Source organism: Topomyia yanbarensis, chromosome 2 (genome assembly GCF_030247195.1).
Source record: "Topomyia yanbarensis strain Yona2022 chromosome 2, ASM3024719v1, whole genome shotgun sequence".
NCBI lineage: Eukaryota > Metazoa > Arthropoda > Insecta > Diptera > Culicidae > Topomyia > Topomyia yanbarensis.
This window is the reverse complement of record NC_080671.1, coordinates 460,771,256-460,785,422: the sequence shown is the minus strand read 5'-3', so window position 1 is coordinate 460,785,422 and position 14,167 is coordinate 460,771,256. Positions and strand designations below refer to the sequence as shown.

The 14,167-nt window shown below is 44.0% G+C and overlaps 2 protein-coding genes across 4 annotated transcripts in view; both read left to right on the top strand.

Moving 5' to 3' along the window:
* The window catches only part of LOC131685985 (probable 4-coumarate--CoA ligase 1), a 78,758-nt gene that overhangs the window by 30,474 nt on the left and 34,117 nt on the right, over window positions 1-14,167 (top strand). The window lies entirely within an intron of this gene.
* LOC131685977 (eukaryotic translation initiation factor 4 gamma 1-like) lies at window positions 1,946-8,708 on the top strand. Of its 3 annotated transcripts, none has more exons than XM_058970039.1 (4): window positions 1,946-2,360; window positions 2,435-2,895; window positions 2,962-3,504; window positions 3,574-8,708. In XM_058970039.1, the coding sequence occupies exons 2-4, from the start codon at window positions 2,521-2,523 to the stop codon at window positions 8,572-8,574; spliced, it is 5,919 nt and encodes a 1,972-aa protein (XP_058826022.1). In that variant the 5' UTR covers window positions 1,946-2,360; window positions 2,435-2,520; the 3' UTR covers window positions 8,575-8,708. The 3 variants fall into 3 exon arrangements, with proteins under 3 accessions (XP_058826022.1, XP_058826021.1, XP_058826020.1); XM_058970038.1 differs by having other exon boundaries at window positions 3,571-8,708; XM_058970037.1 differs by having other exon boundaries at window positions 1,947-2,360; window positions 2,962-8,708.

The following is a 14,167-nucleotide window of genomic DNA, read 5'->3' as shown; positions in this document are numbered from 1 at the left end:
GTTGTTTGGTATACAGTTACCAGCGAACTGGTTGGACCACTACATCACGCCACTACTAACAAATTCGATTTTTTATTTGGGACGATCGATAGTTGTCAAAAACAAAACCAAGGAAGATGGTATTAGTGTAGCATGGCATTGAAAACATGTTTGATCATTGTCTTTAATTTTTAAAGGCCAATTGATATGCGGTTTTAACAACAGCAGATTCCAACTAATGTAGTAGTTCTTTGAAATTGTTATGCCAAGTATGTATATTTTTAATATGCCTTGTTCATTGTTCAAAATTTGCGTATTGAATCAATATTTGATCGACTCATATTGTTCTGTTGGGTCAAAACATTGAATTTACCTTTTATTTATAACCATTGAAATTGTTCTTGGTAAAATATCATTCAATTAAAATTAAAATCGTCGAAATGACCTTTTGCGAAACGACCTATTCGGCGAAATGACCTTCGGCGAAATGACTCATTCGGCGAAATGACCCAGACCCGTGTTTATGTTTTAAAAGGACACAAACTAAAAAATGTTTTTTTAATAGTTTCGGGCTTAAAAATAGAAAAAGGATTGAGATATTAACTCACGGCACCAATCTGCATCAGAGAATGCCTTAACCCGCACACCCCTAAAGATCCCTATTACCTTTACACGACTATGGCACACGAGATAAACGTGCAATCTCTGGACATTTGCATAAGTACAAGCAATAAAACGATTGTCGCTTCGCTGGTTGGATCATCCAGTTTTCAGCTGCAATCATATAATAATTTTCACCCGCGCATAGACTTATCCAGCTGCGTTAGTATTGTGCCGTTTTGACGTTTAAATTGGGAGGAAAACAAATCATTTGCACTGCGAATTGGGAGGAAAACAAACCGCTTGTGGGCTTAAGGGGAGGGCGGTAGTATAAAAATGCGAGATTTCAGTGTGCGTATTTTAATCGTCAGATATCTCAATAGATGCTGTACACGGAAAACTTGGATTACCTAGCAGTAGGTAAACTGAAATCTCCCACACTACTTCTACAGTAAACGGCAAGTTACGGCGGGTAGCCTAGAAAAAAGTTTCAATAGCCTACCGATCGCCAGCATCTAGTTTAACCCGCCTAGCCGCCTGTGCGTTTACTGGTCTGTGCATCATACTTCCTCTAACGAAAATCTAAAGAGAAGTGGAGTCCAAATGTTTCCAAAAATAATAAGATCATGCCATTAATTTTGAGTAAAAAAATCATCACCTCATTCTTTTTTCCGGTTGTGAAATAACGACAGCAAATTGAAACTACCGACTGGTAGGTAAGGGATTTTAAGTGTGTAACATAGCACGAAGAGCACATCAGAAGCTTCGTGTCTATTCAAGTGTCACTCCATTTTAAACGCTCGAAATGGACGTCTGTTCTCTGTGGTGCGAGTTAAGTCTGTGTAATAATAAATGTTTTAAAAATCAGTGCAGTTTGAATTAAGGAAAATCAGTGCGTCCGGTATAGTGGTATACCTTATTGTAACACTCGATTTTTCTCTGATAATTTGGAATTAAATGAAAAATCGTTTACTTTTCTTGCACATATATAGAGTAAATCTAGGTTAAGAGTGTAACTACGGCTGCCACAACTGAACGAAGCCGCTCAATCAGGGGATCGGCAGCACTTAACGAAGGTTATTTCAAGGGCGCGAAAGTCAATCTTTGCTAGTGCAAATTTCACCAAAGGGCGTGTTGTGCGACCGAATGAAAATAATATTAACGCGATTTGTTATGTTTTTATGTCAAGTTTTGATTCGTTCGGATTGCGAAAATCCTCGTTTACGCGTGTTTCATCGATTTGATTACAGTCTGTATAGTATTAGAGTGAGCAAATGGTATTTTGCGGTGCAATTCAAACTGCTGCTTTGAAAGTTTTGCCCGCCTGACAGCCGCGTGTTGGCCCATTCCGAATGACGGCCTTCGTTATTTTACGTAACCAAATCGATAGGCTGGCATGACGTCACAATCTGTCAAAGTTTGTTCCACGGCCTAATTTTTTCCTTTATTCCGCGATGAGTTTGTCGTAAAGAGATTTTCGGATCGAGAAAATACAGAAAAACAAGCGTGAAACCGTAACCAAAGTGTGCAGAAAACTATCCGCCAGCTGAAAGCAGTTGGTGCAGCTGGAAAATCCGGCGAATTCGAGCTGGAAAGCACGTCTTGAGCTCTGCTGACAGATTCGGAGCTAACCTATATTTTTCGAGGCAGTTCGAGTTTTTTTTTTGTAGTATTTTCTCTCGCTCGCATACTCAGCAGAAACTCTGCTGGCACTTATGTGCTGCGTGGAGAGGAATTATAATTGATGATTCAATGCGATGTGGAAAACTGATTTAGACATGGTAGGTTCGGTCTGGGGTTGAATTCGGATTTGTTGTCCGGGTGGAATGTAAGTGGTTTGTTTTTGTCTTTATAGCACTTATTCGAGTATTGAACAGCCCGGAAGGTGCGGACAATTATGATTGATTTGGTGTGACGTCAAATTTTCCGAATCAAGAAAGTATGCAGAGCGGAGGAGGACCATTGCCGCCGGGTGGTATTCGGGTGGTGCCGTCAGGAACACCGACCTCCCAGCAGCAGTCCGATATGCAAAAGATACAGTCTCAACCTTCGATGATGACCCAACAGTATCCGCAGCAGAACGTGTTCCGACCGGGTGGTGCGAATCAGGTACCGCGTGCGACGCGCCCCATGATGCCGACGTTTCACCCGACACCGACGTATTTAGCGACGCCCATGTATCCCGTGCAGTACAATCGAATGCCATGGGCAAACTACGGGTCATTGCCAAACTATCAGCAGCCGTACTACCATCTTATTCCCAATCACCACCAGCAAAACCGACGTAATCCGGGCGCTGAAAACAATTTAGTTAATGTAAATAGCACCTATTCTGCAGGTCATCCGAACGGAGCCACTAATCCGCTCACGACTATTCCGCAGACTATGCAACAGGTTCAGCTATCGCAGCCGCATCCGACTCAACAATCTTCGCCAATGGCTGTGCCGCATGATCTACTACAAATGCAAATACACCAACAGCAACATCAGCAGCAGCAGCAGCAGCAACAACAACAACAGCAGCAGCAGCAACAACAAGCATCCCAACAGGTAACCGGAGGTGGTCAAGCGCAAATGGATCAACTTCAGCAAAATCCTGCTCAAGTCAGTGTCGGAGGACCTCAGCCACCGCACGCTATGTTGACAACATTACAACTTCCTCATCTAGCCCCGATCAGATCAGTTCCGACGGGGGATACAATGAAGAAGAAACGTTCTTTTGCTATTCCGATCATCGATCCGAATACGCAGGAGGATGTGCTGGAAAAAATCTACAATAATCCAACTCCACCGACATCAACGCCATCGTCGGTATCCAGCGCTGGCCCTCCGCCACAATCAACAGGATTATCAACGGCATCCGGAGTAACTGTAGCTGGTTCAGCAGTAGCACCGACATCGTCTTATAACACTATTCCTCCTAATGTACCCCAAGTTCCACTAAACGCAGCAGTTGAGTCCGACTATGATAATTACACAACTCATCCTCAGCAGGGCACTTCGGATCTGTCAGGACCGACCGGTCTGGGACTGATGCAGCATCATCAACCGCCACCACATCTACAACATCCGCCACCACCACCGAATCATCCTCCACCGCATGTTCATACGGGCCATTCCCATCATCAGCAGCAGCTGCAACAACACGACATGGGTCGATTACAAAGCGCAGCTCAGCACGAATCCATTTACCCGGGAACGATCAAGATGATGAATCCGCCACCACATCATTCTCATCATTCAACCGCGGAAATGACTCCTGGAGGAACACCCGTGGTATCTGCGATTGCCGATGGTCCTTCGGTTGAAATTAAACCCTATATGAAAAAGAAAAAGCCCAGCAACGAAGTGATCATTCAGCAGTCGCATACGCATCAACATCAGCCTCACAATCAACAACAGCAGCAGCAGCAACAACATTCAGTTCAGTCTCTTCCAATTAGTCAACAGTCGCTGCATCTCCAACATCAACAACCAGTAGCAACAGTTCTGGTGAGTGAACCCGTCGTACACATTCCGTCGTACAACATCAGAGCAGAGCGAACCATTTCGGAGAAATCGATTGCTGAATCAACCCTATCGACGGATGCGGAACCGTTTGTGTACACCGGTCCAAGCAGCCTTACTAATCAACCACCACAACAATCGGCGATGTTGGTTCGTATGGAAGAAATGACCCATCCACCACCGCTGGCTGCCATCGTCGTACCGGAAATGGTGGTTCCCTTCGTACCAGCAGTAACCGGACCAGTTCCAATATCGACTGTACTAATGGAACAACACCACCCGCAACATGAGACTGTTATTTCCACTCCGCTCAAACCGATAGAGGTGGAAAAGGTGGTGGTTGTTTCTCAGATGGAACCCACAAGGGCACCATCGGTGGCCCAAGATAGTAACAACAAAGCAGTAGACATTTTGGCAGCAACGGTGGAGAAAATTAGCTTAGAAGATAATAATAACAGTAGCAGTGGAACCAGCTCGAACCAAACTGGTCACAATAGTAGCAACAAGAAGAAGCATAACAAGAAGCGGAGTGAGGAACTGCTGGGTGCTAGTGAGACTGGCAGCAGCAAAGCTCCTGCAACAGTAGCAGTGGTGGTAGAACCGGTGGTGCCGGCGATCGATGAAACTGATCGATCGATTGTTTCGACGGCGGTGGAAACATCCCAACAGCATCAACAACCGCCGTCGTTAATTAGTAATTTAGTGGAACATAATACTAGTAAGTTAGATAATGATAACATAATTAATAATAATAATGTGGATTGCACCAGTACTACGATTACAACAACTACCGATAATACGACAGACAGCAACAACGCATCATCGCCGATGGAAAACGCTAAACAACAACAACAGAAATCGCTCGATTCCCGACAGCACACCCCCGCAAAGGCGGATGAGGAGAATAATGTCCCTCAAATGTTAACTCAACCGCCACCACCAATTCAACAACAAGAGTTTGACGCCAATAAAAATGTCGTCAGCAGTGACGTGGAAAGTATGAAACCCGTCGAAACAGTACTAGAACCGGCGACGACGGTGGATAGTGAGCAGCAACAGCAGGCCCTAGTGGCACCGACAAACGAACCAACAGTTAAACCAATTCTGCCGGTTATCAAAAAATCTCGCTCGATCACCCGGATCGAGTACGATCCGGACCAGTGGAGTCCGGAAAATCCATCGGGAAAGAAGAAATATTCCCGCGATCAGCTTATGCAGCTTAAGCATGCTGCTCCGGCATTTGAAAAGCCGGTCACTCTTCCGATTAACTTGGAGAATCTTATAACCAGAACAAACCACGGTGGCGGAGGTGGTGGTCACCCCATGGGAGGTGGCAATCAATATGGAAAGGCCAATTTTACCGAAATGTTGCTTCCGACTTTTATCAAAATGTGCGGCGGTGTTGGTGGTGGTGGAGGAGGTGGTGGCGGAAACATGGGTCAAATGCGGCAACCATATCCGGTGAAGCGTACCTCTCAACAGGGCAATCAGGGCCCATCCGGTTCACAGTCTAATAAACAATCGCAGCAGAGCATGAGTAAAACCGGATCGAAGATCATTCGCCTGCAGCTTGACGAAGAAGTTAAGCTAAACGAGTGTGCGAATGCGTGGCGTCCAAGACACTTGCAGTCCACCGAAAATCTGGACGAAGCTGAACGTGGCACACAGGAACTGTACAAAAAATTCCGCTCGGTGCTGAACAAGCTAACGCCGGACAATTTCGATAAACTGGTGCAGCAGGTCAAAACGTACGTCATCGATACGGAGGAACGGTTAGCCGGTTGTATCAAGCTCGTCTTTGAAAAGGCCATTTCCGAGCCGAACTTCTCCGAGGCCTATGCTAAGATGTGTAAAGAAATCGGCACGATTGCCGTGCTGGCCGACAACGACAAAGAGACTAGTTTCCGGACGCGTTTGCTATGGCAGTGTCAATCGGAATTCGAAGCACGACGGAATGATCAAACTATGGCCAAAAAGGAGAACCGCCTGAAGCTGGAAACAAACAAGGGTCTCGCCAAAGAACAACTCGAGGAGCTGCGCGCACAGCTGGAAGAGGATGAACAGAGGGTTCGAAGAAGAGCCGTCGGAACAGTCCGATTCATCGGTGAACTGTTCAAACACGGTCAGTTGGCGTCGAAAATTATGCACAGCTGCATCAAGCTTCTGCTGATGACCGAAGACAAAAACTACGACGAAGAAACGCTCGAGTGTGTCTGCAAACTGTTGACCACAATCGGCTCGAAGATGGAAGACGAACACAAACAGGAACTGGGCAAGTATTTTGAGAAGATGGGCGAAATTGTCAAATACAGAGATCAGTACAACATAAGCAGCCGAATTCGGTTCATGCTGCAGGACGTGATCGATTTGCGTCGAAACCGATGGCAACCACGCCGAACGGACCTCAATCCGAAAACAATGAACCAAATCCAGAAGGAAGCTGAAACCGAACAGCTTCAAATGAACATGAGCTTCATGAACCGAAACAAAGATAGTGGCTATTCGAGTGATATGGGTCGAGGAAACCGGGGCAATATGCAAGGAGGGCAAGGCTCCAAGATGGGTTCCGGATTCAATCAAGGTTCACTGGGACGTGGCGGAAATCAGGGTTCCATGAAGAGTGGGCGAATGCAGACGGATGATGACGGTTTCCAGCAAATCTCCAATCGAAACAATCGCTCACTGCCGATTGATCCGAAAAAGATCAACATTCCGAGCACTGTCGACATGACGGCCAGACTCGGAGCGGCTACCAATTATCAGAACTGGAAGAACACTAGCAACATGTATGCAGCGCTAAACAGCGAAGAAAACCAGCAGGGAGGTGGTGTCATGATGGATCGCGACAGTGATCGTGATCGAGATCGAAGCGGAAGTAATCGAGATCGTGATCGCGATCGTAACCAGCGTGATTGGGAACGTGACCGTGATCGTGAGCGCAGTGTAGGTCACAACAAAAACTCCGGTGGTAAAGACTCGTATCACCACAACAAAGGATCGATGGAACGAGACCGGTTCAATCGGTACGGCGGCAGCAATAGTCAGAACGATGATCGTATGGGTCGTTCGTCCCGGGAATCGTCGTCGGGTAGCATGAGACCGATGAGTGGTCAACAGCACAGCAACAGCCAAATGCATGATCGAGACAGAGATCGTGATCGGGATCGTAATATGGGCAAAATGCCTCCTCCACAGCAACAGCAACCATTGCCAGGTCGATCCTCCCAGCAGCGACATATTCCAACACAATCCAATCAACAGCAGTCATCATCGCAATCAGGTCAGCAGGGTCGGTCAAGTGGTTTACCGTCAGCCCTCTCAAAATCTGGCTCCGGTCAGCTATATCTGGCACCACCCCAGCAACAGCTGCCAGCATTCGCCATTCCAAAGGACGCCACGGTGCGAAGAAACTTCCTCCCACCGGACAAGGAAACCGAAACGATGCTGGCCAAGTTCTCCAAAACCATCAACATCGAAATGGTTGACGAGGATATTGAATTCAGTTTGGACCTGCTGCAGCAAATCAATCCCGAGTACTACCATGCCGCCGTCAGCCAACTGTTCTCGGATAACATTGATCGAGACATCAAATGGCGCTCGATAGTCGTCCGGACAATTAACCAGATGTTCGAGGCTAAACTGATCACCAAAGCGGACTATCTGTACGCTCTGGAGGAGCTATTCAAGATCGCAGAAGATTTAATCATTGATCTACCTCAGCTGTACAAGTACATGGCCACGTTCTACGTGCCGTTGCTTCACAATCGCCACATTACCCTGTCAGATATCCGATCGGTTGCGCAGGTAATTGTGGACATCCACGGTGCTGTCATGCTGAAGGAACTGCTGCTCCAGTATGAAGACATGTTCGGTAAGGATGCCACCGTGTTGCTGTGGTACGAATCATCCCTCGATTTTAGCGATTTCATAAAACTGACACCGGCAGATCGGGAGAAATATCTGCACGATGCCAAACTCGGTTATCTGCTAGATTCCGGCAGCAAAGCACTGGACATGCAAACGGTCGGTGCACAAATCAAACAATTCCTCCGCAGCAATGCCAAGTTTAAGGAAATCTTCGACTGGATTACAAGTTATGTCGGTCCGGAGCGGGTAACATCCAACGAGTTCATCCGCACCATTACAAAGGCGGTAATCGAGCACTGTATCGACAACCGAACGAAACTGAATCTGAGCGAAATCCAGAAGTGGTACCAGATTCTGCAAAAGTACATCGACAGCAAGGCGGATCGGGAACTGCAAGCTATGTACGCCATCCAGCGGCTGGTTGTGGAATTGGAACATCCGCAGAACCTGCTGCACACGATACTGGAGCAGCTGTACGACTTTGATGTGATAATGGATGGCTTCGGCCTCTGGAAGGACTCGTCGGATCCGCTCGAAGCGGAAGGCAAGGGGGTATGTCTCAAGGGAATTACGCAGTTCATGACCATGTACATGGAGAATCTGAGCGATGATGAAAACTGATGCTGATTTTTTTTTAAAAGCGAGGGGGAAAACGTGCGTAAATATTTGACTATATTGGAAACATTATAATAATGATTATACTACTAATAAATAATTGATAAAAATATAATGAATAAATCTAACGTTAAGATCAACATTTATTTACATATATATTTATAAATTATCAAATAAAGTATCTGGTGAACCACAAATGGTGTTTTTTGCGATGGCAAAAATTGAGACATCATCATGATTACAACATGGCCACCGTTACTGGTTGGTCGCTTATCGGTAACGAAGCCGATTGCAGGGAGTCAAACGTGAATAAGCAAATTAAGTTAGAAGTTTTATTTTCGATCAGAGAAAAATAATCGTGCATACAACGTGGCTAGCTGTACATAATGACCTATGCTTGAGCACCGAGTTAATCTATTTAAGAGACATTTCGGAATATGCTTATCGCTAAGGCATTCCGAATCTGTTCGCTTCAACTCTTGGCGGCTCGGAAATGATAAGAGAAATTAATGAAAAAAAAGACGCAGAGTGAAAATTCTCAAGTAACATGATTATTGTGATTAGGTCGACTGTTGAAATACACTTTAAGAAAAGCATGGTAAATGATGTTTCTTGCGGGACATCGCACTTGGCAAGGAGTTTGCCTAGGAACACAAATAGTCAGTCTTAAGTACTATTTACACCCATCCGATCCGTTTCAGTTCCGTGCACGGACAACCAAGATTCTTTCATACAAATCAATTGCGAGCATTCAGACTCCCTTGTGTTTGCCATGCTAACTGTGATAAGCGGCGAGAAAAAAATTGGGAGAGCACCTTGTAGGCGGTGTTCAGTAATGTGATTGCTGAGTTTGTATTTGTATTTCATCGCAGTTGTTGCAGCCATCCTGTTTTTACATTTTTTATAAAAGAAATGTGTAGAATTCGCTCATACTTTCAAGATTTTTTCCGATGCCCAGAGGGCTGAGTCTTATGCACCAATCGACTCAGCTCGACGATTTGGGTGTTTTTTTTTTATTTTTTCTTGCTGAGTTTAAAAAGCTTCAAAAGCCTGGCCTGTGGTGCATTAGATGCTGGTACCATGAGCCATTTAGTTCCTGTTTCCGTGAGTTATTCAGCTCCCAGCCTTATAACGATCTACTCGGATAGTCCCCAAATTACCCTAATCCGACTGGGAGTTCCCCGGCAACGAATACCGGTGTCTGTTTCGTGAACCAATTAGTTCCCATTATCAATGCGATTCTGTCGGATAGTCTGACGAAGATTAACCTTATCACAAAGAGTAATTTCTTACAGTAAACATGAATAGGGTGACTATACATCCTGATTTCCCAGGACATGTCCTGGTTTTTCACTGACTGTCCTGGTGTCCTGGGAAGTCGAGGCAAAAGCTTGATTTGTCCTGGTTTTTCCCCCTTAAGCCTACAGGTGTTCAATGAAAATGAGTTTTTTCAGTAATGTAGTTGAAAAACAAAAAAAAATCTTCAACGAATTCAGAATTTTTTATTAAAAACATAATGTTTATTCTTCAAAATTACGTCAATATTGGAGAAGGGGCCCTGGTCAGCCTACGACGCAACTTAGTCGCGATGCTCTCACAAGAGCACTGGACGGCACTGACGTCCTTCTTCCGGATACAATTCCGGATCCTGGGGTAAGCTGCTTCGTATCCTTGACTCGCCAATTATTTTTAAACATTAAAGCACTGAGGGAGCCGAAAAAAACCCTAATGGGACGGCACTGGGGCAAGTTAGTCGGGTTTCTTACTTTTGGCACATACGGTATCTTTTTCTGCTCAGCGTCTTCTTGGCGGAATGGGAAGACGTCTTGTCCGGCACACGGGGGACCGAGTCTTCTTCCGACAGATGATATCCTCTATCTTGAGGGCTCGGTGAATCAAGGCCGGCATCACTCAAACTCGTTTCGTCCTTGTTGTCTAACAGCTTTTTCAACGTTTCCTTCTTCTTCGTCATTATCTTCGCCGGCGGCCGCTGCCGGCCTTCCGCTCCACGCTCAGGGATGCCAGGATCTGGTAGGGGAATTGTGGGTAAAATGAACAGGTGGGGGGGGGGGGTAAATGAACAGGTAGCCAAATCAAGTCAATGTTAGTTAAATTTAGAACAAACTTTACAGAAACGTGACCTGCCAAGTGTTCAAAGGATATTGAAATCATTTCTTTTGATAAAAAGCTGTCGAATGTAAAATAAATATGATGAAAACCAAATTCGGCATTCATGTTTGTCGCTGATGTTAAATTCGGCATGTAGTATATAAGGTCTTTTGTGGTGAAATGTTTATTTTATTATGAAAATGGCTGTTTGAAAATACAATGTCTTAGGGGGTAAAATGAACAGGTTATAGTGGGGGCAATATGAACCATCTTGCTGCTCCAAGTACCAAGCCTCAAAATTAATCGCTAAGTTCAAGCTGCTATATCTTCACTGTTCTCCAACAGATGCTTTAAGTTTAAACACCTATGGATAACCCCAAGTTTGTAGATGTGTTTCGATGTCACAGAATTGTAGATTGGTTAGTATTACATGAAAATTTAATGTTTCCGTGACAAGTTTTTTTTTGCCTACAAAATGTCCTGTGTGTATGCAATGCTCATGTGCCGCTGGGACATCAGCATTGCTCGGAAAATTGTTTTCAACGCTAAAGCTACAAGTACACTGTTTGTAATAACGTCAAATATTTGACATCTTTCGTGAAATAAATTTTAACTGCTGTGTACTGGCTCTTCAAATATTTGATCAAACACAGTTTACCAAATTTTTCATTCGTGTTTGTCAAAGCGATTATTTGTCTATTTGTCAAACAGTGTACTGACCAATTTGTCAAAACTTCAAACAGCGTAACGCTGCAGTTTGTCAAACTTGTCGATGGAGAAGTTTGTCAAACTTGTTGATGGAGAAATTTGTCAAATTTGTTGATGAAGAAGTTTGACAAACGTGCTTTGCTCATTCAGGATAGCAAAATACGCCGCACGCGAAACTGATTTGTTTTGACAAAATTTGTTTTCAAAACGAAAAAAAGTTAAGGTTTGAAATTCGGCTGATTGATTGATTGTTTTATTTACGTGACTTTAAATAATTCATTCACCACGTTAAAAAAAATTCGGCGCTATTTTGATATTGTTGGTATTTGTCTTTCCAGGAAAATCATGCCTCAAATAAATCGGAAAGGTACAAACTATTTGAATTCAATTGTTTGATACATGCTGAAATGTAAGCAAATGCCATTTCTTTTGAATCCTTTCCGATAGTTCACCAAGAATTAGTTGCTCTCGAAAAGCATACAGCAGTTGAGTATACTGCCAGTCTTGCGTGGTATTATCACTGAGAACTGACATACAAGTTATCAACTTGTGTAAGAAATTAAACTGTCGCTTTGAAATGACAACAGCAAGTAGCGACTTGCCACTGGTCGGCGCTTCGATCGGCCAGCAATCGCTATACGAGACTTGTATGCAAAATTGGATACAATAGTGACTCACGCATGCAAATTTGTATGCGATGGTGATTTTCAACGTATTTTCATTTAAATTTTTACACAGGTTTTTCGGGAAAGTTTGTTCTAGCTTATATGTCTGTTTTCTGTGGTATTATTGTCGAATGTATCTATTTGAATTCTACATCCTGGTCAGACCGCAGCCTGTGTTGACTATTGTTATTTTATCATAAAGTACTGAATGAGCTCATGGAAATCGAGATGATTAAGAGTCTGTCGATAGCGATTCCATCGAATCCATCAAACGGAATCTGCGTCTGGCGCTGGATATTTACGCTACTAATGTTGGTGCGCCAAATACTACCCAATAAACGGGTATCATCACCACTTGCCAAAAACATGCTCAGGACAAATTGCTCAAATTGCCCGGTGTTGTGCTTGGTAGCTTTAACAATTTGGGAACGAGAAAGTTATTTTGGCTTCGGCAAATCGCCTCTTCTTCGTCCGTCTCCAGATCTCTCAAAACCTCTGTCGAACAGTTTGTGTTTGGATTTGTTGCTCATGTGGTACACCTCGCTTTGCTGATGCTTGAATGTTTGGCTGTAGATTTTACACGAGTACATCTTTTCCTTCACGTCGGTATTACAAGCCTTGCATTTGGACACATATGTGTTATACTTTTTACCATAATCGCGACAATCAGTTTCCCGGTGGCATGCAACTTCTCGTGCAGCCGGAAACTTTTCACCGATCGGTAGACCTTGCTATATACTCGACATTTGTGCTAGGGCAGCACGTCAACTTCGCGTCCTATACCATTATCTGGTTGTGTTAGGTCCGCAGGTGCACCGTCAGATTGTAGGATTGAGTAAACCCTCGGTCGCAGTATTCGCACACGTACGGAGTTTTCCCGGGTTCTTCAGCGTTATCGATTGAGTGAATGTTTTCGAACAGTGGGGACACATTTGAAGGGCTTTTCACTTGTAACAGTAAACAGTATATAATTGGAATTTACAGAAAAGAAAATAAGTAAAACCCTAACCTACTCGTGTGCCATCGAATGTGCGTCGTCATGAGGTACTTGTCCGCAAACTCTTTATTACAATATGGACATCGGTTCCGAATGGGTAATGAACGATCCTTCGTTAGCGGCAAACCAGCAGATCCATTTTCTCCTTTCGAATTATTTTGTTTCATCTTGCGATCCGGATCCATAAATCCACGAAAACGCTCTGCAAATCACCCATTTCAACTTTTTCCTCTACCATCCCGCTAATAACGTAAATCTTCCCATTCTCTACCTTGATGCGCATTTCGGTTTTTGGTTCCAAAGGAAAATGTTTAACTCATCAGCATCTTCCACTGCGTTTTCGATATCTGATCGCTCATCGTCCGCATCCTCGTGTACTAACTCTGGATCCACTTTGATGTCAACTTCTTTCATGCTAGGCCAAATCTGAAAGCAGCTTTCGGAAATAATTAGCTGCTGTATGAGGGTTCGGCGGCGTTTGTAACATGTAATGTAGTTAAATTGCACTAGCGAGGCAATGGAAAAATTTGGCATCGTCAGGGTGCACCTGATTTGTTCCTTTCGTTCTTCCGTAACGGTAAGCACGCGCCGAAAGAGTGCTCTACATAGGCCAGCGCAAAAACCACACCTGTCGGAGCTGTGGGAGAAATGTGGCCACTTTACTGTAAATTGAGAAAGTACATAAACAAGTGAGCGAGAAATGCAACTAAAATCCATACCGTGTTCATCGCCGTTTTGTATGTCCAACAATACAAGAGGATCACATATTTTTCAAACTCTCGTTCTAATCATTTTTTATCCAATTGAAGTCTGCCTAAACTTTTTTGGGGTAGACCAGAGTTTTTAATAGTAGAGTTGCGTAAAGAGGATTGGCAACATTGGACCTATCATTGGTCTTTTTTAAATTTTGGCAACCTTTTATTTTTAGTTAAATTTCAAATGACTTAACCCGAACGCTTCAGTTAGAAGTTAACTTTGTGCAAAATTTAAAATTAAGTGTTTAAAAATCAGTACGATAAATAACATCGTATAAAGAATTTAAGCTTTTTCCGGTTCTCAACTGATCCGCAACTAAGAACGAAATGCATTGATTTTTGCCGCTTGCCGTCTGATTGGGGTG

Bases quoted from the DNA above. Each gene is read 5' to 3' on its own strand.
- LOC131685977 (XM_058970037.1), top strand. From the start codon at position 2,521: ATGCAGAGCGGAGGAGGACCATTGCCGCCGGGTGGTATTCGGGTGGTG. The intron at 2,896-2,961 runs GTAAATAGCACC...ACTATTCCGCAG, and splicing joins CTGAAAACAATTTAGTTAAT to ACTATGCAACAGGTTCAGCT.